Source organism: Vulpes vulpes, chromosome 4, assembly GCF_048418805.1.
Source record: "Vulpes vulpes isolate BD-2025 chromosome 4, VulVul3, whole genome shotgun sequence".
NCBI classification, from domain to species: Eukaryota; Metazoa; Chordata; class Mammalia; order Carnivora; family Canidae; genus Vulpes; species Vulpes vulpes.
This window is the reverse complement of record NC_132783.1, coordinates 45,022,548-45,046,349: the sequence shown is the minus strand read 5'-3', so window position 1 is coordinate 45,046,349 and position 23,802 is coordinate 45,022,548. Positions and strand designations below refer to the sequence as shown.

At 33.9% G+C, this 23,802-nt stretch overlaps 1 protein-coding gene across 17 annotated transcripts in view; it reads left to right on the top strand.

Moving 5' to 3' along the window:
• RAP1GDS1 (Rap1 GTPase-GDP dissociation stimulator 1) overlaps positions 1-23,802 on the top strand; it is a 153,861-nt gene that overhangs the window by 79,393 nt on the left and 50,666 nt on the right. For 9 of the 17 annotated variants that reach the window (XM_072755597.1, XM_026015611.2, XM_072755594.1 and 6 more), the window contains one exon: positions 21,274-21,420. The exons of the other annotated variants lie outside the window; for them this stretch is intronic. In XM_072755597.1, coding sequence (XP_072611698.1) covers positions 21,274-21,420 — 147 coding nt within the window. The remainder of the gene's footprint in view (positions 1-21,273; positions 21,421-23,802) is intronic. 17 annotated transcript variants of the gene reach the window in all.

Below are 23,802 nucleotides of genomic sequence, written 5' to 3'. Positions count from 1 at the left end.
AGCAAGACCTAGATCATAGAGAATCTTGCGGATCATTCTAAAGTAATAAGAACTTATGAAAGGGGATCTGATTCAGATTTTAAAAATATCACCCTTGGAACTGCTAGGAAAATAGGTTGAGGAGAATGAAAGTGGGAATTGAGATGGAAGCATGGAGACTGATTTTAAGACTTTTGTAGTAGTTCAGGCAAGAGATAATGGTGACTTGGGTTAGTGTTACAGCAGTGAGGATGACGGAGGGCAACACGAGAATTCGAGAAGTATTTATAGTGATTGGATCAGAAATGAAAGTAAGAGAAATCAAGAGCAATATCTAGACTTGGGTTTTGAGCAGCTGGATAGAAGTTAGGGCAATTTACTGATATAGGAAAGAACAGAGTTTTATGTTATGTTTTTTTCTGACCTTTCTTGTTATTACTGCTTGTTTTTTCTGGAGGCAGTAATAAATTTGAGTTCTTAATAGAGATATGTAAGAGATATTTTTTTATTTATGAAAAATAAATTTATTACATAACACCTTGTTTTTAACAATGTTCAAATTTTTAAAAAATTCATAATACTTGTGTCATTCATGTAAAATAGTTTGATACGGTATATTCTATGTTACAGGGTTTTTTTTTTTCCCTCAAAAACTCTAAGGCTCTCCTGTTCTTTCTCCTTTGCTGAAGTAAGGGCACCCTAAACAACATACAAACAAGTTTTAAAAAAGAAAATTAACTGAACAAAATTTTAATAGCACTACACCCACCAGCTTTAAAATCAGGACAAAATATCTGAATTGGATGCTGCACCTTTCAGAGGAAGTTATCATTCATGCTTTTTTCGTCTTAAAACATGCTCACTAATCAGCAACAGGAAAACAGTTGGGAAAATTCTGTATCTTTATATTTGTATATATTTTTGGGGATAAACACTCAAAAGGTTTAAGTAATTTTTTGCAGTTAGCCAAAATGTTCAGATTATACTTGGATAGAGGTATAGATTCAAAGAACCATGAGAATTAGAAAACTTAGGAAATAAAGCAACCTAGAATTTATAATTTTTTAAATAGAAGAGACTTTTAGAATTAAGTCTTCTAATCCACCCCTTCCAAATTTTACAGGTAAGGAAACTGAGAGTTCAAGTGACTTTTCAGAATACTGTTGAACATGTATTGTATTCAGAATACTGTTGACATGTAAAATCCATGTCTCTGCTTCATTGTCAAAGTACTATATTGAGGAAGCTATCACTTTCATAAGTACATACTTCACTAAATACATTTATGCTTTAATATTAATGGTTTAGCTCTAAGAACTGCAGAATACGGAATATATTATAAATTCTGCAGATATGGGATATATTATAAATTCCTAATATTAGAAATAGGTTCTAAGAATTTTGTTATAAGCTAATCCTACACCTACATTTTGTTTAATCTGTTATAAATCACAAAAATAAACCACCTAATTGAAAGAAGATGGAGCAGAACCAAATGATGAAGGAAAAGCTCTTTACATTTTTCCAAATTTGAAAACATTATAGAAAAAGTATATGTGTGTATAAACATGCTTTAGTATCGTATTTGATACATTATTTTTGTCATTTTCCATAATTGTAGAGCAGTCTATGAAATACTGACTTCCCTCTTTATTCACTGAGAAGTATAACACATTGTGATTTGATCAGTATTCTTAATAAAACTAAGGAAAGCCAGATAGCAATCTGAGAGTTTTATTATTCTCAGTAAAATAATTAGACAAAAATAGGTATACCCTTCAAGTTTTATAAATATTTATTGCTTTGTACTATTCCTTTTGTGTATAAGGTATATAAGTGATAAAAATTATAATATTGCCTTAACAATTGTCTTGAATAAATTCTTCCATTCCTAGGATGAAGAATGATAGGAAATTTATACACATCTTACATATTTTTAACAAGTATTTTAAATTCCATTTTGTCCAACTTTCACTGATTGATACATCCTTTTAAATTTGTCTAATTTATTGGTATTGTAAAGTGGGCTTTTCCATTTAGTAGCTCAATACCATAAAATTTATTCTGCTACTGTGCTTTAAATGAAGTAAGCTGAGGTTTTAAATAGCAAAACCTTAGTAATGTGGCAAACAAGCAGCCAAAAAAGTTCCTTAGTGACCTGAAAAACCTTCTTAAAATAAGCAGTGATAAGAAGATGAAAGAACAGATTCTTTCAGTTGGGCAGCTTGTCATTTGAGTGAATACCAGGTGATTTTTTTTTCTCTTTATTCCACATAATATAGTATAGGTCAGTTAATAAGCATTTAATATATGTCATTTTTATCACCTAACCTTTATTAGATCAGCTTGGTATTATATTATGCTTTATAATAAAGAAAAGAAAGATATGGAGATATACCAAGTCATTTTTTCCAGATTGATATGTATTTTAAGAAGCCATAACTGAATGAAAATTATAGGCATTTTTTTAAAAGATTTTATTTATTTATTTATGAGAGACACAGAGAGAGAGGCAGAGACATAGGCAGAGGGACAGGCAGGCTCCCGCAAGGAGCCCGATGCAGGACTTGATCCTGGATCCTGGAATCACACCCTAAGCCGAAGGCAGACGCTCAACTGAACCACCCAGGCGTCCCTAGGCAATTTTTTAAAAAGTAATTTGATATTAAAATTGATTGACAATCAGGCCTTCTGGTGAAAATATTTAATGATTTCTGAGAGTGGGAGCAATGCTGTCATTCTTGCATGAAGATCTTGTTTTTGTTCTTCAGATTTCTGAATTGTCATGACATAATTTCTATCATTTCTAGAGGTTCTTCTTATCAATCCTATTTCTTTTAGCCCTGATTTTTTGCTCATTTTGTGATTTGGGTGACTATTTATTATAAAATTACTTAGGAAAGTTATGCATTAAAAGCAGTCTTGTAGAATGGGGCTGATGCTTCTCTGTAGTGGCCAAATTGATTTTGGAGGAGAAGCCCTATGCTTATCTAGTTATGAAGCAGCTAAAGTTTCAATTCAATTTGATGAACACTTAAAGTGTCTCTTATATGCTCAAGAATATTTAATTGTCTTGGGCAGCCCGGATGGCTCAGTGGTTTAGCGCCACCTTCGGCCCAGGGTGTGATTCTGGAGACCTGGAATCGAGTCCCACGTTGGGCTCCCTGCATGGAGCCTGCTTCTCCCTCTGCCTGTGTCTCTGCCTCTCTCTCTCTCTCTCTCATGAATAAATAAATAAGATCTTAAAAAGAAAAGAATACTTAATTGTCTTGTCTTTTAATTTTAGTTTTTACAGTATTTTGAAAATTCTTTAAATAAAACTTTTCAGTGGCATGTCACAATTTTCTTTTAAATAATAGTGTTCAGTAGTGATACATTCATAAATATCTACCATATGATTCAGCTATTCCATTCCTAGCTATTTACCCAGGTACTTGTACGTTAGTATTCAGTGCAACTGTATTCACAGCCCCAAACTAGAAACAACCCAAATGTTTATCAATATAGGTAAATGCAGTAAAAAAAAATTAAAAAATATATATATATAGTGATATAGTGATATAGCCATACAGTGAAATACTTTTTAGCAGTAAACAATAAACCACTTACATACCTGACACTATGAATGAATCTCCAAATCAACCTGAGCTAAAATAGAGTTAGCTGTGAAAAGATACATCCTGCATTAATCTTTATATATAATATACATGTTTATATCAAATGCATATATGTATGTATATATACACACAATGCAAAATAATCTATAGTGACAGAAAACATTGGTTGTCTGGGGCCAGAGGTAGAGGGAGAGATGGCTTGCAAAGAGACTTGAGGAATCTTTTTATTGTGATGAAATTGATACATTGATTGTATTGGTGGTTTCTAGGGTATATAGAACTGTCAAAATTCATCAGTTATATATTTTAAAATCTATTTAGTTTATTTTACATAAATTTTTCTTAATAGAATTAATAAGAAAGGGAATCAGAATCTAAACACAAAAGTACACATTTTCTTTTTCCTTTTTATACACATAATAAATGTCTTGAAAGACATTCTGGAGACCATGACTATGGACATTTCTGACCCTTTATTAAACCTAATTTATTTGTGCTTCCAGTATACTCTGAAAACTTAATTGTGTTTACTGGTTAAATGTTTTCCTTCACACCTTTTTCTCCATAACTATGAATTATTTTTATATTTCCAAAATCTAGCTGATGTTTATAAGATTCATAGGTACTCCCCCCCCCCCCCAAAAAAAGTTTGATAAAGTCAGGAGAATGAATGCTAATCTGGTCACAGGTTTTGAAAGACCTTGATCAAAGTGATTATGTCATTAGTATGTTAAGAACTATTAATTCTATTAAATAAGAACCAGATTACAGGTAAGCTAGAGAAAGCACTTTAATTTTACTGTATAACTCTTCTCATTGTGAATTCATAATTTATAAGTGACTATATTTATGTTTATCATGGACATGAACATTTAATTTCTGTGAAGTTTTTTATATAAACCACCTTTCTCCTTTTTCCTCCTTCTATTCCTCCAGAAAATATATATATTCTCTGTGCTTCCATAGCACCCTGTAAAAAAGTGTATTGAAGCTTCTATTCTGTTTACTACTCTTGTCTTCCTCATGGGAATAGAAACTCTATGAAAACAAGGCCTTTCACCCATTTTGTAGTTGAATGTGCTAATCTCTTTAGTTCTATCAGTTTTTATTATGTAAATATTCAAGGTGTGTTTAGGATTGTTATGTCTTTTTAACATTGTATAATGTCCTACTCCATCCCAGATAATACTGTTTGTTCTGTGTCTACTATGTCTGACCATATACACACAAATTTCTTATGATTAGTGTTTGCATAATATATCTTTTACCAGTACTTCATCAATTTGAATGTACTTATATTCAAAGTGATTTATTTGTAAATAATATAGTTGGGTCTTGCTTTTTTATCCAATCTGACTATCTCTACCTTTTAAATGGGAGATTTAGACCACATGTAATAAAAGTGACTTTTGTGTGTTTGGCTTAGTTTGATGTCTTGCTAATTGTTTTCTGATTTTTTGAACTCTTCTTATTCCTTTTTCCATATTTTTCCTGATTTCTTTTAGGAAAGTTGAGTAACCTTTATTTTTCCCATGTATTCCAATTAGTGATTTATTATACCTCTTTTTAAGTTTTAATTGGTTGCCCTGTGGTTTGCAATATATATCTTTAACTTATCAGAATTTACATTTAAATATTGTATCACATATAATTTAATAACCTTACAACTGTGTGCTATTATTGCCATACATTTTGTTTTATGTATTTACTTGAGACAGTTAATTATCTTTAAATTTAGGAGGAAACATTTTAATATTTACTTTCATTTTTATCACTTTCAGTTTTCTTCATTTTTTTGGTAGATACAAATTTTGTTTTGTATTGTACACCTTTTGCCTGAAAAACTTTTACGAACTATTTTTTGCATAAAAGATTTGCCGTCAGTGAATTCTGTCAGTGAATTTTGTTTGAAAAAATTTTTATTTCACCTTAACTACTGAAAGATATTTTCACTGGGTATGGAATCCTTGGTTGAAGATTTAAAAACAAACAAACAAACAAACATTTTAAAGTACCATTTAGGGATTTTATAGATATCATTCCATTGTCTCCTAGTTTGAATAGATGAGAAGTCTACTGTTTGTTTTTTTTTTTATTTTTGCTATTCCAAAAATATTTTTTTTACCTTACCCCCTCCAGCCTGGCTGCCTAAGAGATTCTCTTTTTCTTTGATTTTTCAGCAGCTTGGCTATTTGGTGTGTGTTTTTATTGTTTGCTTTGTTTGAGGTTCCCTAAGCCTCATAGATTTGTGGCAGTATATCTTTCATTATTGAAAATTATTAGCCATTAACTCTTTAAGTATTTCTCCTACCCCATTCTCTATAACTTCTAGGATTCCAATTACACTTACATTAGACTGCTTCCTATTTTCTTTGAGTTCTTAGATACTCAGGGTTTTCCCCTCACTCTCTTTGTTTCCTTGTGTTTTAGTTTTTATAATTTCTCTTGATTTACAGTTACTGAGTCTTTACTTGGTTTTGTTGAGTTTGCTGTTCAGGCTCTTGAAATAATTCTTCATCTTTAATATTGTGTTTTTCATTTGTAGCATCTCCATTTAACTCTTAAAGTCTCCATTTCTCTGCAGAATTCCAAATCTGTTCATGAATATTATTTCCTTTTCCATTAGACCTTTAAATATATTAATCATAGTTAGTTCAAAGTCCTGTCTGATAATTCTAATATCTAGGTCACCCATGAGTCTCATTCTGCCAATTGGTTTATCTTTGGATATTGGGTTATTTTTCCTCTCTCTTTTAAAAAAAATTTTTTATTTAAATTCCATTTATGAACATACCATATAACATCCAGTGCTCATCTCATGGTGTGCCTTCCTTAATGCCTATCACCCAGTTACCCAGTCCCCACCCAACCTCCCCTTCTGCCACCCTTTGTTTCCCAGAGTTAGGAGTCTCTCATGGTTTGTCTTCCTCTAATTTGTCTGCAGTCAGTCTCCCCACCCCTTCCCTTGTGGTCCCTTTCACTATTTCTTATATTCCACATATGAGTGAAAGCATATAATTGTCTTTCTCCAATTGACTTATTTCACTCGGCATTATACCCTCCAGTTCTATCCACATAAGTGTAAATGGTGGGAATCCGTCCTTTCTGGTGGCTGAGAAATAATCCATTGTGTATATATACCACATCTTCTTTATTCATTAATCTGTCAAAGAACATCCTGGCTCCTTCCATAGTTTGGCTATTGTAGACATTGCTGCTATGAACATTGGGAAGCAGGTGTCCTGTCTTTTCACTACATCTCTGTCTTTGGGGTAAATACCCAGTAATGCAATTGCTGAGTCCTAGGATAGCTCTATTTTTAACTTCTTAAGGAACCTCCACACTGTTTTCCAGAGTGGCTGTACCAGTTTGAGTTCCCACCAAGAGTGCAAGAGTGTTCCTCTTTATCCACATCCTCACCAACATTTGTTGTTTCCTGTCTTGTTAATTTTAGCCATTCTCGTTAGTGTAAAGTGGTATCTCATTGTGGTTTTGATTTGTATTTCCCTGATGGCAAGTGATGTGGAGCATTTTTTCATGTGCTTGTTGGCCATGTGTAGGTCTTCTTTGGAGAAATGTCTGTTCATGTCTTCTGCCTACTTTGTGACTGGATTGTGTGTTTCTTAGGTGTTGAATTTGATAAGTTCTTTATAGATCTTGGATACTAGTCTTTTATCTGATATGTCATTTGCAAATATCTTCTCCCATTCTGTAGGTTGTCTTTTAGTTTTGTTGATTGTTTCCTTTGCTGTGCAAAACCTTTTTATCTTGAAGTCCCAATAATTCATTATTGCTTTTGTTTCCCTTGCCTTTATAAATGTGTCTTGCAAGAAGTTGCTTTGGCCAAGGTTGAAGGAGTTGTTGCCTGTGTTCTTCTCTAGTATTTTGACTGATTCTTGTCTCACATTTAGACCTTTCAACTATTTTGAGTTTATCTTTGTGTATGGTATAAGAAATTGATCTAGTTTCATTCTTCTGCACGTGGCTGTCCAATATTCCCAACACTATTTATTGAAGAGACTGTCTTTTTCATACTGGATATTCTTTCCTGCTTTGTCAAAAATGAATTGACTGTAGAGTTGAGGGTCCATTTCTGGGTTTTCTATTCTGTACCATTAATCTATATGTCTGTTTTTGTGCCAGTACTATACTGTTTTGATGATCATAGCTTTGTAATACAGCTTGAATTCAGGCATTGTGATGCCCCCAGCTTTGGTTTTCTTTTACAAAATTCCTCTGGCTATTTGGGTTTTCTCTGGTTCCGTACAAATCTTAGGATTATTTGTTCCAGCTCTGTGAAGAAAGTCCATGGTATTTTGATAGGGATTGAGTTGAATGTGTAGATTGCTCTGGGTGGCATAGACATTTTCACAATATTTATTCTTCCAATCCATGAGCATGGAATGTTTTTCCATCTCTTTTTGTCTTCTTCAAATTCTTTCTTAAGTGTTCTGTAGTTTCTAGAGTGCAGATCGTTTACCTCTTTAGTTAGGTTTATTCCTAGGTATCTTATGGTTTGGGGTGCAATTGTAAATGGGATTGATCCCTTCATTTCTCTTTCTTCGGTCTCATTGTTAGTGTATAGAAATGCAACTGATTTCTGTGCATTGATTTTGTATCCTGCCACATTGCCGAATTGCTGTATGAGTTCTAGCAATCTTGGGATAGAGTCTTTTAGGTTTTCTATGTACAGTATCATGTCATCTGCAAAGAGGGAGAGTTTGACCTCCCTTTGCCAATTTGAATGCCTTTTTGACGTCTGATTGCTGAGGCTAGGACTTCTAGTATTATGTTGAACAACAGTGGTGAGAGTGGCATCCCTATTGTGTTCCTGACCTTAGGGGAAGAGCACTCAGTTTTCCCCATTAATGATATTTGCTGTGGGCTTTTCATAAGTGGCTTTATGATATTGAGGTATGTTCCTTTTATTCCTACACTTTGAAAAGTTTTAATCAGGAATGGATGCTATATTTTGTTAAATGCTTTCTCTGCATCTATTGAGAGGATCATATGGTTCTTTTCTTTCATTAGTCTCATCTATCACATTGATTGTTTTATAAACGTTGAACCACCCTTGCATCCCAGGAATAAATCCCACTTAGTTGTGTTTTATAATCCTCTTAATGTCCTGTTGGATCCTATTGACTAGTATCTTGGTGAAAATTTTTGCATCCATGTCATCAAGGATATTGGTCAGTAATTCTCCTTTTTAGTGGAGTCTGTCTGGTTTTGGAATCAAGGTAATGCTGGTGTCATAGAACAAGTTTGGAAGTTTTCTTTCCATTTCTATCCTTTGAAACAGCTTTAGTAGAATAGGTTATAATTTCTTCTTTAAATGTTTGGTGAAACTCCCATGGCAAGCCATTTGTCCCTGGACTTTTTTTTCCTTAGGAAGGTTTTGATGACTGCTTCAATATCCTCGCTGGTTATTGGCCTGTTTTCAGTTTTTGTAATTTGTAGGTTTCCAGGAATGCATCCATTTCTTCCAGATTGCCTAATTTGTTGGCATCCAGTTGCTTATAATGTTTTTTGTTTCTTTTTTTGCTCATAATGTTTTTAAAATTGTTTGTATTTCTTTGGTATTGGTTGTGATCTCTCCTCTTTCATTCATGATTTTATCAATTTGAGTCTTTTTTCTTTTTAAAGTCTCAGTAGCGGTTTGTCTATCATAATAATCCTTTCAAAGAACCAGCGCTCTTTATCCTCCAAGTATTTGAGTTACTTTCCAAATTTCTTCTTGTGATTGAGTTCTAGTTTCAAAGCATTGTGGTCTGAAAATATGCAGAAAATAATCTCAATCATTTGATATCAGTTGAGACCTGATTTGTGACCCAATATGTGGTCTATTCTGGAGAAAGTTCCATGTGCACTTGAGAAGATTGTATATTCTGTTGCATTAGGATGGAATGTTCTGTATATATCTGTGAAATCCATTTGGTCCAATGTGTCATTCAGAGCCCTTGTTTCTTTGGTGATCTTCTGTTTATATCTGTCCTTTGCTGAGAGTGCTGTGTTGAAATCTTCTATTAATGTATTATATATGTGTCTCTTTACTTTGGTTATTAATTGATTGATATCATTGGCTGCTCTCACATTAGGAGCATAAATATTCATAACTGTTAGGTCTTGTTGTTGGATAGACCCTTTAAGTATGATATAGTGTCCTTCTTCATCTCTCAGTACAGTGTTTGGTTTAAACTAATTTATCTGATATTGAGGATTGCTACCCCAGCTTTCTTTTGATGTCCATTTGCATGGTAAATGAGTTTCTTGTAGACAGCATATAGATGAGTCTTGCTTTTTAAATCCATTCTGATACCCTGTGTCTTTTGACTGGATCATTTAGCCCATTCATGTTTAGAGTAACTATTCAAAGATATGAATTTAATGTCCTAGTATTACATATACAGTCCCTGTTTCTGCAGGTTGTGTCTTTGGGCTCCTTCTTTGCTTACAGGTTCCCCCCTAATATTTCTTGCAGAGCTAGTTTGGTGGTCACATATTCTTTCAGTTTCTGCCTATATTGGAAGCTCTTTATCTCTCCTATTCAGAATAACAGTCTTGCTGGATAAAGTATTCTTGGGTGCATGTTTTTCTCATTTAGTACCCTGAAAATATCATGCCAGTCCTTTCTAGCCTTCCAGGTTTCTGTGGATAGGTCTGCTGTTAATTTGATATTTCTCCTCATTTTAAGTTAGGAATCTCTTGTCTCAAGCTGCTTTTAGGATTTTCTCTTTATGTCTGAAATTTGCAAGCTTCACTATTACATGTCAGAATGTTGATCCATTTTTGTTGGTTTTGGGGGAATCCTCTCCATCTCTTGGATATGAATGCCTGTTTCCTTCCCCAGATTAGGGAAGTTCTCAGCTATGCTTTGTTCAGACGTTTTTTCTGGTCCTCTGTCTCTCCATAGCCTCTGGAATCCTAATAAGATGAATAGTATTCTTTCTCAAATTATCACTTAATTCTCAGAGTCTCTCCTTGTGAGTTCTTGGTTGTTCTTCTCTCTGTTCCTCAGCTCCCTTCCTTTCCATCAACTTGTCTTTGACGACACTCACTCTCTCTTCTGCCTCATTTATCCTAGCTGTTAGAGCATCCAGTTTAGACTGCATCTCAGGTAAAATATTTTAATTTTGGCCTGATTATATCTCATTTCTGCAGTAAGAGAATCTCTAGCATGTCTTATGCTTTTTTCAAGAGTCACCAGTCATTCTGTAATTGTAGTCCTAAATTCTATCTCTGACATCTTACTTAAAGCCATATCCATTAGATGTGTGACATTAGATGTGTATTACTTCTGGTTCTTTCTTTTCTGGTGAATTCTTCCTTTTACCAGTCATTTTGTCCAGTGGAGAATGGCTGTATAAGTGAGCAGAGTCAAAAATATATCAACCCCGACCCAAGCAAAATACAACCAAGATAATTCCGAAGTGGTCAGTGACCAGAAAATTTTAAAAAAAGAAAAGAAAAGAAAAAATGAAAGAGGAAAAACAAACTTTAAAAAATATTAACAATTTTAAAATTGGGGGGGTATGGTAGGAGAGAGAGAATATAGTCTTACAGAGTGGATGAAGACAGTGATCCTCTTGGTTCTGAGTGTATTTTGGTCTGTATGTTAGAAGGTACTATATTCCAAATTCATACAAACAAGCAAATTTTATATAATGAAACAACAGCAACAACAAAAACAAGAAAAAAGAGGTGGGTGGAATGGGAATGAAGAGAGAATATAATCTCACGGAATGGACCAACATGGTGCTCCACTTGGTTCTGAGTGTATTTTGATCTGTATGTTAGAAGGTACTAAATTCCAAAATTATAAAACAAAACAAAAAACCCTAAACTTACATATGTACAAAAATTAAATTGAATACGTTGAAAGGAAGCCAAAAATGAAGAATATATCTATGACGTGTAATTGTAAAAATATAAAAGTAAAAAAGAAAAAAAACTTAAAAATGAAGAGTACATAAAGTATTGTAGTTAAGAAAATAGAAAAAATACTGGAAATTGTTACCTTGAAAGATAAACGGATCATAAGGAAAAAAACCTTGAGCTCTATATACTATTTTCCCTCAATCCTAGAGCTTTCCAGTCTTGTTTGGTTAGACTTGTCGTTCCCCTGTTCTTCCAGCTGGTCTTCTAGGGGAAGCACCTTCTGTGCTGATTCTGATGTGTCTGGGCGGGTTGCCCACTCCCCCGCCCCCACCTCACCACCGCCAGGTAGCCGGGCTCAGTGTAAGCAATTTGCCCTATGATGTCTTTGTTCCCTGGAGACTGAGCCTCTCTTGAGTGTGAAAATAAAAAATAAATAAAAATGGCAGCAGGCAGACCTCCAGCCCAGAGCCAAGAGCTCCCAGAATGTACCAAACTGCAGACTCTTTGTGCCCACTGGCTCAGATCCTCCTAGGGGCAGGCATTAGGGCACTGATTTGTACAAATTGAAGGGCATCAGGGGACTAGAGAGCTTTCACCAACTTGTGGGCTCACTGGCTCTGCCCCTCCCAGAGGAATCAGAGGATAGCCTGCCTCTATCCACTGCTGGGCCCTAGCTGGGGCGGAGGAGAACATTCATCTCGTGTAGTGCGTACCTGCTCCACCTTTCCCAGATGCTAGCAGAAGGTTGCTGCATTCCAGTCCTTTGTAGGGTCCCAGAGCTGACAATGGTCCCCTGCTCCGACCATGGTTTATGGCACAAGTTGAGCTTTCTCCTAGGCTCACTGACCTAAATCTGTTTCCTGCTCTAATGCTTGGGAACTTTGCTGGCTCAGGCACCCCTGTTCTTTCTATGCCTCCAGGAATATTGAGATCTCACTGCCCCTCCTGTGATTCTGTCCTGTTTCACTACTGAGCACTTGTCAGTCAGGGAAGACTCTCTCAGGAGCAGATTTCTAAAGGTCCTGATTATGTGTCCCAAGGCTGTACTACTTTCCTGCAGCCTGCTTACAAAGGCTCCCTCCTGTCTCTGCCCCCTGTTTATCTTCCAGTATATCCCCTCCGTTTCTCTTCTTCCCACTCCTACCTTGCAAGAAGCAATCACTTTTCTATTTGTAGAGTTCCAGCTGTTCCTTCTTTACATCTTGGGTTAAATTAATAAGTGTTCAGGATGGTTTGAAAGTTACCTAGCTAAATTTGAGGAACCAGATGAAACAAGGACCCCTACTTGTCTGCCATCTTGCCTCCTCTCCCCTCCTCTCTTTTTAATACATCTCTTAATTTTTTTATTGAGTGTTGGGCATTGTATATAGAGAAATAGTAGATACTGAAATTAACAGTATTTAATCCCGAGGAATAAGCACACTTCCTTTTGTTTCAGGCAATTAGTATAGGGTAGAGATCCAGCCAGTCTAGTCAGAAGTTGAGCTGGGTTCACATTTTGCAATTGCTAAATTTACTTCAGTGCAGTAGTCTTCAAACTCTTAGCAATGGGCTCCTCTTCCCACATGCTTAGAGTAGGGATACTTAGTGTTCTTGCTTTCTCTTCAGCCTTTAACCATCTATGCATGCCTAAAGGTGGTATACATATACCATATGTGGTATGCACATACCACAAAGGGGTTCCCTCCATATTCCTATTCCTCTTCCAACAATAGACTGTGTTCACAAGCACCATAAAAAGCCTCCATCACTGTTACTGTTAGTAACAGAGTAAAAACCCATTTCTAAGCATTTTGATGGTAAGTGGGAAAAAAATTCAAGGACAATAGTTTAAGTAATGAAGAAATGCTAATTTTCCTTTGATTGTGCCTGTGTCACAGTTTGCACATGTATACCGTTAATTAACTAATTAAATCCTATACTAATTATACTTGAGATATATTATTGTTAGTGATCTGAAAACCATAATTTCTATGAAATGTATAAAATTTGAATATGTAGTTAAGGCTCATTTTAAATGTCAAATACTTTTTTTTGTCTTAGTATAAAGCTTGAATATTCCACATTGTTTATGTGGAGAAGTATGAGTTTCCTAGGAATGTTATAATAAAATGCCAAAACTGTCCATTCGATCCCGGAACTCTGGGATCATTATTGTTTTAATGGCTTAAAACAATAGAAATTTATTGTTTTTTAGTTGTGGAGGTTATAAGTCCAAAATCAGGGTGTCAGCAGGGCTATACTCTCTCTGAAATTTGTATGCAAAGAGGCCTTTTTTTTGCCTTTCCTAGCTTCTGAGGTCCTCAGGAGTTATTTAGCTTGTGACAGTAATCTCCAATCTCTTTTTCTGTCTTTACATGCTGTCTTTTTGCCTTTCACATGGCATTCTCTCTGCATCTCTTTCCTCTTAAAAGGATATTAGCTATATTGCATTAAGGACCCACCCTATTCTTATCTTTTCTATTCACATTTGCAGTGACCCTGTTTCCAAACAGGTCACATTCTGATGTACTAGGGGTTAGGACTTGAACATGTATTTGGGGGGAACACAGTTTAACCCATAATAAGCAAGAATAACGTGTGTCTCAAAAGCACACTCCTAAATCAGTAACATTATCTCAAACAGATAAAGATACTAAACTACTAAATTTGAAAGGCCAGCTAAGAATACACTTAGGAGTAACTCTGTGTAGTCAGTTTATTTTAACTTTCTAGGAATTTTGATAATTGATTTCTTTTCAATTCAAGTAAACTTGAAAAAAAGCGACTAACCTTTTAAAAATTACATTTAATTTAAATGTAAAATGTTAAATGTTAAATGTAAATCATTTAAAATATTAATGAACTGTCCCATTTGCTGCTTATTTGGAGCATTGTTTATATAGAATTCTGGCAAAATTAGGCAATTCAATCATTTCCTTACTTAGTAATAGGATAGTTTGGGGACTTTGATAATATTGTTCATTTTGCTTTCTAAGACACCTGAATTTCATAACACATGTGGCTGACATTCACTGAAAACTAGTGGACTTTTTGAGGTTTAAAATCTAGTCTCTAGTTATAGTTTGGTTTTGACTAAAAAGACTCAGAGTAGTATTTATGTCTCTATATTTAAGAGTTTAATTAATTTGCCTACTATTTTAAAATCCTTGCTCAGAATAATTTACATGTGTTCAGATTCTATCATAATGAAATATTTGTTCTTAGAATTTAAAAAGTGGCATGGCAGTGGATTCTGAAGAAAAGGAACGTGGAACTTCATTAAAATAAATTTTTTTGTGGCACCTTGGTAATGCTATTGCTTTTTGCAAACTAACACTAGTAAGGACTTAAATTATAATTGTTTTGACTGTAAGCACCTACTCTGAATCACCTTTGTGTTCACTAAGAAAGAGCACTTAAAAAGTTATTATTATTTCTAAGCAGTATATTTTTTCAGAACTCAGCAGGGAAAAAGCAGGTCTCAGTTTTCCAGCTTAACTTGTAAAAAAATCTTTGATTTATTTACCATAAGTCTTTTTTAAAAAAATATTTTATTTATTTATTCATGAGAGACAGAGAGAAGGCCAGAGACATAGGCAGAGGGAGAAGCAGGTTCTTTGCAGGGAGCCCGATAGCGGATTCATCCTGGAACTCTGGGATCACGCCCTGAGCCAAAGACAGACGCTCAATCTCTGAGCCATCCAGGGATCTGTACCATAAGTCTTCATAGTTTCTAGATAGTTACTTGGGGAAAATAAAAATAAGTGCCTGAATTATGATTAATGATTGGGAAGTTTAAATAGGAAGATTTGAGGGTTTTTTTTTGTTTTGTTTTAAAAAACAAAACCAAACAGGGCATATACTAGTACTTCCTGTGTGCACAACAGATAAGAAATAGAAGTTGAAATAGAAATGAATGAGTGTCAGACCCAGGGATGCCTGGGTGGCTCAGCAGTTGAGTGTCTGCCTTTGGCTCAAGGCGTGATCCTGGGGTCTGGGACTTGAGTCCTGCATTGGGCTTCCCGGTGAGGAGCCTGCTTCTCCCTCTGCCTATGTCTTTGCCTCTCTCTCTCTGTCTCTCATGAATAAATAAATAAAATCTTAAAAAAAAAATAGAGTGTCAGAGCTAAAAAGTGGCTCAGCAGTCTTCTATTCCTGCTTCCACCTTTTTCAGAGCAGGAAACATATCAACAGAGGTTAAGAGCCTTTCTTATGGTCAAACTTAACAAAACTTACATCATGGAAACCTTATTATAGTTACTTTATAAGTCATTACTTCAGTGATGTTACAGTTTTTCTAATATTAAAAACTTTGACTTTACCTTATTGAAATTCTTAAGTTAACATTTCAAATTTTAGGTAAAAAAGAAACAAGATTCCCACTCTCAATAACCAGGACTAGTCCTAGGATATCATTATTAAATGTTCTTTGCATTCAGCTCCTCTGTGACCTTAGCTATGGCATGTCTACAGCTTTCTTTACTTGAAGAGTAAAAGTTTTACCTTATATTGAAAATAAATCTCTATTTTCTTACCCTCACTTAGCTATAAGGAGCTTAAATTACAACAGGGGATACTAAAAGTGTTTGGAAAACGACACATATGCTCTTAGATCTAATAGTGGAGAGGGTGAAAAACTGAGGAAGATTGTGTTTGTTGTCTTCTGTTTTCTCTGTGGAGCAGGAAGTATGGTTTCTGTTAAGAATGCACATGTTGAGAAAGAGAAGGGCTTTAGAAAGTTGTGACTGGATGGGTCCTCATGGGTGATGTCACAGGGACATGTGAAAAGATGTTCACAGTTTGAGACTTTGTCCAATGCTTATGAGGCTTATAATTGTCAGAGTTTAAGAAAATATTGTGTAATTTCATTTTTTGTGATGTTTCTAAATATTGTTATTAAAAGCACATTCTCTAGGAGTTTTAGAAATGTTTCACCCTCAAAATGGATCTTAATGAATGGATTAGTGACTATAAATTTTGATACAAGTGTGAAACTTGTGTTATTTTACTGTGCCTCTTCAAGCTTTAAACCAATTTTATGTGGCATAGATTTTATCTATCAACTGCTCTCTGTTTAGTGTGGCTTTTGGACAGCTGTTGTGGTATATAGGTTAGTCTTAATATTTGCTACTCTAAAAAGATTTTTTTTTAACCAAAGATACCAAAGAACTTTTCAGAAATCTCCAAAACTAGATTCTCAGTCAATACTAGACAGTGCTGTTGTCTTAATGAAATAAAGGGCAAAAGTATTTCATTATATCTTTCTTTTGTGTTTTTAATGAGGAAAAGTTGATTTAGAATTCAGATTTCCCAAGTTTTAATCCAGAATGCTGATATTTAATCATCATGATGTCTTTAAGCAAAGCCTGAGTTGAAAAAGGGAAAAAGAAATAAGGTCATAATTTATCTTCTTAATTCATTTACCATAATATTATCTCTAAAGTACATTTACAATATAAGTCATTTGTATTTATCTGCTCCATGCCTTAGTTTTATGTTCTGTTCCCACTTTTAATTATAGCAAACACTCTAGCACTAACTGTAGTGTGTGTGCAGCCTATGATCAGCCAGCATTGTTAATTAACACTTGCAGATCATTATATGCAGAACACTTTTATAGAAAACAGAGAGGGAGGTGGTGCACAAATCCATGACCCTTCAGAATGTTAAAGATGAAATCTTTACGCTACAATTTCTTTGAAAACATAAAAAATGATTTAACAGTATCTCCATACATACATACTTTTCTTGTGTTTCTCAATATTAATTTGTAACAAAATTTAGATATGAGTTGATTTGTATGATCAGCTCTTACTCTTTCTCTCATGTCATCATTTTCTGAGGTGTGCATCATAGTCATCACCACAGTAACCATTCCTGATATCAAAAAGGATTATTTCTTCTGGTAGGAAGTAAGTTTGAGCAGATGGTTGCATAAGGAACCAAGATCTGTTGTTATACAAATAATGAGAGGATGGGAGGAAACTAATATCAATAATGTATGTAGGATAATTTTTAAAATAGATTTTTAAATTTGTATTTCATATGGAGAATTTCTGAGAAGAAATACGAAAAAGGTGATATTTAAATTACAAAAGTGGAAGCAGCATGAAAATCATAGACTTTTAAATTATTAAAAAAAATAATAATTTTAGGGCACCTGGGTGGCTCAGAGGTTGAGTGTCTGCCTTTGGCTCAGGTCAGAATCCCAGGGTCCTGGGATCAAGTCCCACATCAGGCTCCCAGCGAGGAGCCTGCTTCTCCCTCTGCCTATATATCTGCCTGTCTCTCTGTGTGTCTCTCATGAATAAATAAATAGAATCTTTAAAACAATTTTAGATAACATTTGCTATTGCAGATTATAGGCTTCTTTTACATCCAGCACCATGCTGCCTCCTCAATTTTTCTCCTTAGTCTTTTCAAAGATTTGATCCTTCTCCTCTTTTGGAAATCTGGTGATGATAGAAATCTAAAGACAACATATTTGCTGATCTTATTATAAGGCTTTTCCATAAAGCATGAATATAGGAAAGTTCCAGAATTGTACCTATCTAGTCATATTATTATTACATAGGCTTAATAGGCACTTTCTACTAACTACTTATCAGTCTTTCCATTTTTTTGTTTCAAATTCTAACAGTTATGGATTTCAGCATTTATCTGCTTCTTTCTCGCCTTTCCTCCTTGAACTGTTGTCGGTTTTGTTGTTTGGTTTTTTTTTTTCATGTACATGCTGTATACATGATACTAAATTTATTGCCTTATTAAATGTACAAAAAGGTGGATGGTCAACAAAGATCAGCTTCTTTATATTCTGGAATAGGTTCAGCCTTACCTATCAGATTGCCTAAACTTTAAAAATCATATAATACCCCAGACACCCGGGTGGTTCAGCAGTTGAGTGTCTGCCTTCAGCTCAGCCTTCAGCATGATCCTGGGATCCAGGATCAAGTCCCACATCGGGCTCTTTTTGGGAAGCCTGCTTCTCCCTCTGCTTGTATCTCTGCCTCTCTCTCTCTGTGTCTCTCATGAATAAATAAATAAAATCTTAAAAAAAATCATATAATACCCAAGTAGAAATGGAGGGGTGATACAGTAGGAATGCATATGCTACTGGAGGGAATATACACTCGCATTGGGAACCTGTTTGTCATTATGGAGAAAGTAAAAGGTACATAAAATCAGTGAACCAACAGTATCATCTATTCTTTATAAAGAATGGCCCAAACCTAGGAACAATCCAGGTAACACTCATCAAAAGAATAGGCAAATAATTGTGATGTGTTCATTTGATGAGTATTATACAACAGGAAGCATATAATAGAATGAATTTCACAAACAATGTTCAGTATAAGAAGATAGGCACAAAAGAATAAATATAACATGATTCCATTCAAATACAGTTCAAAAACAAACAAGGCTATAAACTATTCTGTAACCATCCTGGTGTCTACTATGTACTGGGCATTTGTTGCCCACAACAGAGAAAGAGCCTACGGGGAAACACACAAATAAATCTGAAATGAGAATATATATATTTTAATGATTGTATTTAGTGGTTTAGTTTTATTCAGTATATATTCAATATGTATATTGAATATATATTTATAGTGAAATTAGAATATATATGTACTATAACACCTCACAATGATTGTATTTAGTGGTTTAGTTTTAGGTTCCTTCCTCAGCCATACTATATAACTTGTACCTGATATTAGAATACCAGCTTGGTAACCTTTTTGGTAACATTTTTTTCTCATTTGTGATACATAATAACCATGACATACAAGTTTTATTGCTTCCTGCTTTTGGCTACTGAAGAGTAATGGAAGTATACTATTTCTAGATTTATAGCTCTGCTCTTACCTACTGTGAAGAAATACCATAATTGTGCTGGAAGCTTCCTTCATATGACAAGTCATTATTAAAGAATGTAGCAGGGCCTAAAGAATTGATGGGCTGCACTTTCACTGGTGGCTGGATACCTCATAATTATGGAAAATTAAGATATAAATTATATTTGTAGAAGTGACAATGCTTCACAAGTCAGGAGTTACTTATTATGAGACGATTTAAGAGTCAGCCTACATTTCAGGGATATGAAATTTTAGGATAAGGGACCTTTTATAAATTGTTTTTAAGTGAACCATAATAATACACATTTTAATATTGTAACATAAAGCTATAGAGCTACCTATGTTGTGGGAGAACAATTTATATGGACTTGTACAATGATAGATAATCAAATATGTATTGTAAATGATTTGTAAGATACCCTTAAATATATACTCTTTCACTGGTTTTGGTAGAGTAATAGAATACAGCATTGTCATTTATTGCTTTGCATCCTTAGATTCTTTAAAATACATTAATAAAGTTATCTTTAACCTTATTTTCCTGGATGACTTGACAGAAAAGGGTGGGGGCAGGTGTTGTGAAGGAAAGAACTGCATAAATATTCCTATAGTGAGGGTTAATATTTTTTTCATCTTCGAGATCTATTTTCAAAGTTATCAAACAAGTATTTGTGAGGACCTGCTATATACGGGGTGTGTGTGTGTGTGTGTGTGTGTGTGTGTGTGTACAATAAGAACTAATATATATTGTTTCATTGTCTAATATGATTCAGCAACAATTATAAAGCTATAACCTTAGTTTCAGATCTCTTATTAGAAAAATGAAAATCTTTCATTTCCTAACTTCATAGCTGTAATTCCCTTGTGAGCCATTTCTTTTACTGATCCTTTATACTATGTTTCTATAGTTGCACTGTCTAGTATAGTGGCCACTAGCCAGATTTGGTTATTAAACAATTGTGAAATATGACTATTCTGGATTAACATGTAACTGTAAGTGTAAAGTACACTGAGATTTCAAAGATTTATCACAAAAGAAAAGACAATTTAAAATATTTCACTAATAAGTTGTATATTGACTGCCTGTTGGGATGATGTTTTATTAGATTTAATAAAATATATTATTAAAATTAATTTTTACTTTTAAATTTAAATCACGTATGTGGCTCAAACTTATGGCTCTCATATTTCTTTTATATGAGGAAAGTCAAATTTAGAAAGACAGATACTCCTTCTTTCATCTCTTTTCATTCCTATATTCCGGGGTTAGAAAGTAGTCTAAAGCTCTTTACATATTCCAAGAGTTAATTGACATCTGTTCTATGTAATGTAGTAATGTACATAACAGAAGGTATGTCGGACCATAATTTTGATCACTATTCGTAATGTTGGTGTGTTCTAGAATGGAAGGAATAAGGGAAAATGAAAAATAAAATAGCAAGAATTGAGAAAAGGAACATGCTTATGGACTATAGAAATGCCATTAAAAAGACCCTTACTATGATCTAGAATGACTCTGTGAGTCAGATGGGTTTTTTTCATAATAACTAACTTTAAAAAACACTGATCGACATATTTAGTTGTTTCCAAGCTGAGAAAATTTCTATAAAATATTAGTTCTTGTTTTTTTCTCTTATGCAGAATTGTCATTTATGAAAGAGGAGGTGAAAATTTTCACATGTGATAGTCCTACATTCCTAGGACACAAAGAAGTTCTTTAAGCTACTATAGATGCCAGTGAGAATAATCTTTTTTCTCTGAAAAAGTGATTGTCTCTTTTCCCCATCCCACAGCCATTTCCATGATTACTTGTTTTGTTTTGTTTTTCCAAAAAGACATATTTAATGCCCTGCCTAGGTTTATTTTCTACTTAAGGAATAACATTGTTGTTTTATATTTGAAATTGTAAGGTGGTACATTTCTTTTTTCTTTTATTTTTAATTTAACTCTTTGTTTTACAGATGAGGGCAGAAGTGCAGTTGACCAAGCAGGTGGTGCACAGATTGTAATTGACCATTTAAGGTCACTGTGCAGTATAACAGATCCCGCCAATGAGAAGCTCTTGACTGTCTTTTGTGGCATGCTGATGAACTATAGCAATGAGAATGGTAAACAAAATTGAAAACTTGCTTTATCTCTGGGGGAAAATTAAAAATCATCATTATTATAGTACAGACCAAAATATTTAGAAAAATTATAAATAATTCATAAGTGGCATATAAAATTAATAATTAGCCAACATTAAATACAGTGTTTCAAAAATATAAAATGTTCTAATTTATTAAATGGGACAAGTTTTTGAAGGGTTACTCATGTTAATTAATACCAAAAACAAAAGCAACATAATGATACGGTTTAATATTTCTCACTATGAGCATTTTAGAAATAAAAAGTATTAAAATATCTTCATGCTTATTACTTTATATTAATACCTATATTAAAGCTATAGGTGTAGCTTTAAAACATAAACACTATATAAGTAAAATCATTTTATCTATATATTAGATTTACTTGTCAGAATAGAAAAAATCTTTTAATAAAATCTGGCATTAGAAAAATAAAATTCAGAGTAATTGCAGTTTCTGATTTTAGAAATTTAATAAATACTTGAAATCAGAAGTTTCTTTTCTCTGTAAAACCTTCTTAGAACGTGGCAACAAATGACATGTTAAAATTTTCAGATAACCTATATGGTTGTTAATTAAATGAACATAAAAACAGTGATGTGAAGTTTCACTATACTTTTAAATGTCACAAAAAATGTATCATCTTATATGAGTTATGGCATGGATCAAACACTCAAAAATTCTGATAGGTTTCTAGACTGTAACAAACATAAGGTCATCCTGTGGTTTGTTTTATAATGGCATCTTAAGCTGTAGTGTTTGACAGAGACATATTTTATTTGCATATTCAACATGTAATATTCTTTCTTGTGTTCTAGAAACACATAGACCTTTAGGCATATCTTTCATTTTTTGTTTTTGGTGGTCATAAATCCAAAAAAATAGTCTGAAAAATTAAAAATAAAGAAGATAAACATTAATGATAGTGGCTACTGACATTTGGCCTTGGTGTTAGTGACAACCACAAATGGTGAGGACTGTAGTCTTTGCCCCATTGAATGGGGAGAACCACTACTCTCCTCTAGTTTATAGTTTCTATTTGATAGTTTGGCCAAATACTGCCATATCTTTTCATTTGGAGATGGTGTGGGGGGAAGGGGCAAATCTAGTTTTTCATATGATATCGGATTTTTAAGTGTTGGATTACATGTGCTTTTTTTGGCACTGTACAAGCTACTCTAAACTTAGAATGTGTCTTGAGGTCATATCCTGTATAGAGGATATGAGTATTAAACCTCTGAATTAGCATTTCCAAAAATAATAATAAATATTTTTTATTTGTCAAATGGCCAGCCTATTAAACTCGAGCTAGTAACAAATGGTAGTCTTTCTAGGGTCAACTACCACTTTTTTTTTTTTTTTTTTTTTTTTGCCTTGTGGTGGAACCATTTTTGAAGAGAAAATGAACAGGAGAAACAGAAATGAGACAGTCTGCATAATCTACAAAATGAATAGCTAGTTCCTAAATAATTGAAATTTAACCATAATACTCACATATCTGAATTGCATTAGGAAATCATTGGCAAGTTGTTCATGTTCATGCTGCATCAGCTTCATTTGGGACATCTTGGACACCCCATCTTCATTGGGTGTTCATTTGGAACACCTGAGAAAGTGGGACAGGTGCTAAGTGGGAGAATGGTTTAGAAAGATAAATGAAAGAAACTAGCCATGAAGTTATTATGGCAGCTTTGGGTACAAAAGAATTAGTCTTGTTATGGATTTAAATTCATTGTATTTTGAGGAAACCATTGTTCAGAAATCTGAACAAAAGCATATCAAATGACCAAATGGTCTTTAAAAATATCACTAATTCTAATCCAAAGGAGACTGCAGTTTCCTTTGAGTCCCTATAGTAGGATATCACAATGTGTAGACATGTGTATTGAGAAGGAAATTATTAACAAAATGCAGTCTGCAATTGAATTGCATAATATATTTCTTTCTTGAAGGGAAGACTTCTTTCCCTGGTGTGCAAGTATTCCCCCAAAATAACTTAGATAACTCAGAAACCTTGATGAACTTTTCTCAGAACATTATTGGAACAGAAGTGTTTTTGTTCCATTATTCCAAAACCTGCGATTTGATGAAGGTTTCAAAATGTATTAGATAAATAGAAGTAAAGTTATCTTTAGTATTTTAAACAAAGAGATGCCAAACATGTTAACTATCTTCTTTTGTCTGCTTGCATTTACATTTGTCTGTCATGGGGATCATAGTTTGTGAAGTGATTCTTTTTCTCCATAATACTCTTTAACTTAAATTATATTCTTTTTCATTTTGTTTAATTATTGCATATTTGTTATTCTGTTGATTACTTACTCTTTTCTTTAAAATGTGTGTTTAAAGACTTGTCTACTTAAA